The sequence below is a fragment of the Rutidosis leptorrhynchoides genome, chromosome 8, assembly GCF_046630445.1.
Source record: "Rutidosis leptorrhynchoides isolate AG116_Rl617_1_P2 chromosome 8, CSIRO_AGI_Rlap_v1, whole genome shotgun sequence".
Classification (NCBI taxonomy): Eukaryota; Viridiplantae; Streptophyta; class Magnoliopsida; order Asterales; family Asteraceae; genus Rutidosis; species Rutidosis leptorrhynchoides.
This window is the reverse complement of record NC_092340.1, coordinates 73,248,605-73,251,915: the sequence shown is the minus strand read 5'-3', so window position 1 is coordinate 73,251,915 and position 3,311 is coordinate 73,248,605. Positions and strand designations below refer to the sequence as shown.

Here is a 3,311-nt window from a genome sequence, read left to right as displayed (position 1 = left end):
ATTATAAAATTGTAGTATTAATTATTAATTATTTAATTATAATCCGTATTCGGTAAGAAAATAATAGAAATAGCAGTGTAAAAATAAGGAAACTTAAATGCAAAAGCAAAGCGATTAAAAGTCAAACAAATACTAGAGCAAGGAAAGAGCGATTGGGTGGTAGGTGTGAGCTTGACCCAACAACCCGAAACCCACCCATATATAAACCCTCGTCTTCCTTTCTTTTTAGTCTCAGCTTGCCCAATAACAAGCTTCTATAACTTTCCTTTTTCACTTTTAGTCCCTCATCTTTATACATTGCTACACTTCAAGCCTACATCTCTGAAACAAAACAAACAAAATGCAGTGTGTTGCTCCATCTTCGAATATGAGTTTCAAATCTATTATCGGAACGACGCCGTTACATACCGGTTCCAACCGAATCTTTCAACCGACTCACCTCAACATCCAATGCGTCGCAAGCCGATTCGACGCCGCGTCGGCTAACACATCAGCCGCGCCGACGTCTAACAACTTCACATCCGGCGGCGTGAAGAGCCGAGCCGACTGGCAGAGCTCGTGCGCTATTTTAGCTAGTAAAGTTGAATCCCAGCAACAGAATACAGAGAAATCAAACGGAGCTGATACAATCACCGTTGTTAACGGTCATGCTAGTCTAGATCTAGTTCCGGTGTCTAAGTTACCGAAACCGCTTACAATCGCCGATCTATCACCGGCTCCGATGCACGGCTCGACTCTACGTGTCGCTTACCAAGGTGTACCTGGCGCTTATAGTGAAGCCGCCGCCGGTAAAGCTTATCCTAATTGTGACGCAATTCCTTGCGATCAATTTGAAGTCGCATTTCAAGCGGTTGAGCTTTGGATTGCAGATCGTGCTGTTTTACCCGTTGAGAATTCATTAGGTGGAAGTATTCACCGGAACTACGATTTATTACTCCGTCACCGACTTCATATAGTCGGTGAGGTTCAGTTACCAGTTCATCACTGTTTACTAGCGTTACCTGGCGTACGAAAGGAGTATTTGAATCGTGTGATTAGTCATCCACAAGCGTTATCTCAGTGCGAACAAACGTTAACGAAATTAGGTTTAAACGTTACTCGTGAAGCGGTTGATGATACCGCCGGAGCAGCTGAATTTATCGCGGCGAATAATTTACGTGATACTGCAGCGATTGCATCTGCACGCGCCGCAGAATTGTACGGATTAAATATCTTATCTGATGGAATACAGGATGATTCAAGTAACGTCACGCGGTTTGTGATGTTAGCACGTGAACCGATTATTCCACGTGTCGATATTCCGTTTAAAACGAGTATCGTGTTCGCTCACGATGAAGGAACGTCGGTTTTGTTTAAAGTATTATCAGCGTTTGCGTTTCGGAATATTAGTTTAACGAAGATTGAAAGCAGGCCTCATCGTAACCGTCCGATTAGATTGGTTGGAGATGAAAATTCAGGAATTGCGAAACATTTTGAGTATTTATTTTATGTGGATTTTGAAGCATCAATGGCGGATGTTAGGGCACAAAATGCATTGGCTGAAGTGCAGGAATTCACATCTTTTCTGAGGGTATTGGGTAGCTATCCCATGGACATGACACCTTGGTCACCATCTCAATGATTTGGAAATTTGTTTTTATGACGTCATATATAAATGTTTTTAATTACGAGTAAGTTTTTTAATTGAATTTTCTAAGCTTTCTTTTTTCTGGAAAAGAAAAAAGGATAAAGAAAGATGTGGTAATGTTTGAGTAAATATGATGGAGAATGATCAAACTCCAGTTCCATGAGTTTAATAATCAATCCCAAAATCCAAGATTGATGTATACAAATTATTAATTGATGATGATATTTCCAAACACCTTTTTGATAGATCCACATATCTTTTATCACTATTACCTAAAATGCCCTATATATAATTTCTCACCTCATCTAATTATTTTACACATATTCAAGGCTATTTTAGGAATTGAAGTAAAAAAAATGGTGGATCTATCAAAATGATGTTTGGAAGTATATTTCTCAATTTATTAACCCTCATACACTAAAAGTGGTGGTTATATATATATATATATATATATATATATATATATATATATATATATATATATATATATATATATATATATATATAGTTTCAGTTATAACGGATTGTAGTTTTGAGTTTGCGTTCACACTACAAACGGTCCCTCAACTTTGGCTATATTCACACAACAACCCCTCAAGTTTACACTCTCTCAAGGGAACAAAGTGTAAATATATAATTTTATTTAAATAAAAGAAACTAATTTTCCACCCGAATTTATAACGCGCTCTATCTTCTCGCTCGGTGCGAATTAAATTTTTCCGAGACCACCGTTAAACTCGAAAAAGTCTTACGAACCCAACGGGACTAACTATATGCGTAACGGCCAAATCTCAAAAAACACTAAACACGTCGGGCTATCTCCAATACATCTCCTTCTGTTCGCCGCGGGTTAATTTTTCCGACAACACCGTTACACTCGAAAAAATTTATTGAACAAAACAAAACTAACTACGTTCGAAACGGCTACTTTTAAAAAACGCTTAACACAACGACATGTAAAACGGCACTTAACACATGGGCCGTGTTCCCCTCCGTAAATATACAACGCTACGTTAAATATGAATACACAGGCCGAAATTCCCCGCCGCAACGCGCGGCTCGGTCCGGACTAATTTGTATGATTTGTGGCCTGCTCCTTGTGCCTCACATAGTTTTATATTAATAATTCAAATCAATTTAATTATACATTTATATATATTTATCACTGTTTTATGTGATTGTTTATTTACTGTTAGTTGTTTATGTTTAAAATGTTTATTTTTCATATTTATGCTTATTGTTTATTTAGTATAAACTGCAGTCACCAACTCAAGATCTTTTTATTCTTATTTAATGTCTAAACTGAACCAGATGATCTAGTTAAATATTTTGCTTGAATGTTGTTCGGTTTACCCACTCCTAATATTAAGATGTATATCTTTTCAAATACACTTACTCAGTTTTATTCTTTAAAATAACAATACACAATCACACATATATGCGAAATTAATTGAGTATTATCATAAGTAATTTTCTATATTGTTGAAGAACAATTGCACCATAACACCTAACTTAATACTCATGAATCGAATAATACGAAGTAATACTTTATCCGTTCTATAAAAATCGAATAATAATACTTTATCCGTTCTATAAAAAATGCACACCTTATTATATAATGACGTTTATAAAAAGTTTGCTCCTTATATTAGATAGTGACATTTTCTCACTTAAAACATTTATA

At 36.1% G+C, this 3,311-nt stretch overlaps 1 protein-coding gene across 1 annotated transcript; it reads left to right on the top strand.

The window, feature by feature from the left end:
* Positions 1-247: 247 nt before the first annotated feature.
* On the top strand, positions 248-1,811 carry LOC139861659 (arogenate dehydratase 1-like). Its single transcript, XM_071850118.1, has one exon. It carries the CDS (start codon positions 341-343, stop codon positions 1,619-1,621), a length of 1,281 nt encoding a protein of 426 aa, XP_071706219.1. The 5' UTR covers positions 248-340; the 3' UTR covers positions 1,622-1,811.
* The last annotated feature ends 1,500 nt before the right edge of the window (positions 1,812-3,311 follow it).

Coding starts and splice junctions, on each gene's coding strand:
- LOC139861659 (XM_071850118.1), top strand. CDS start 341: ATGCAGTGTGTTGCTCCATCTTCGAATATGAGTTTCAAATCTATTATC.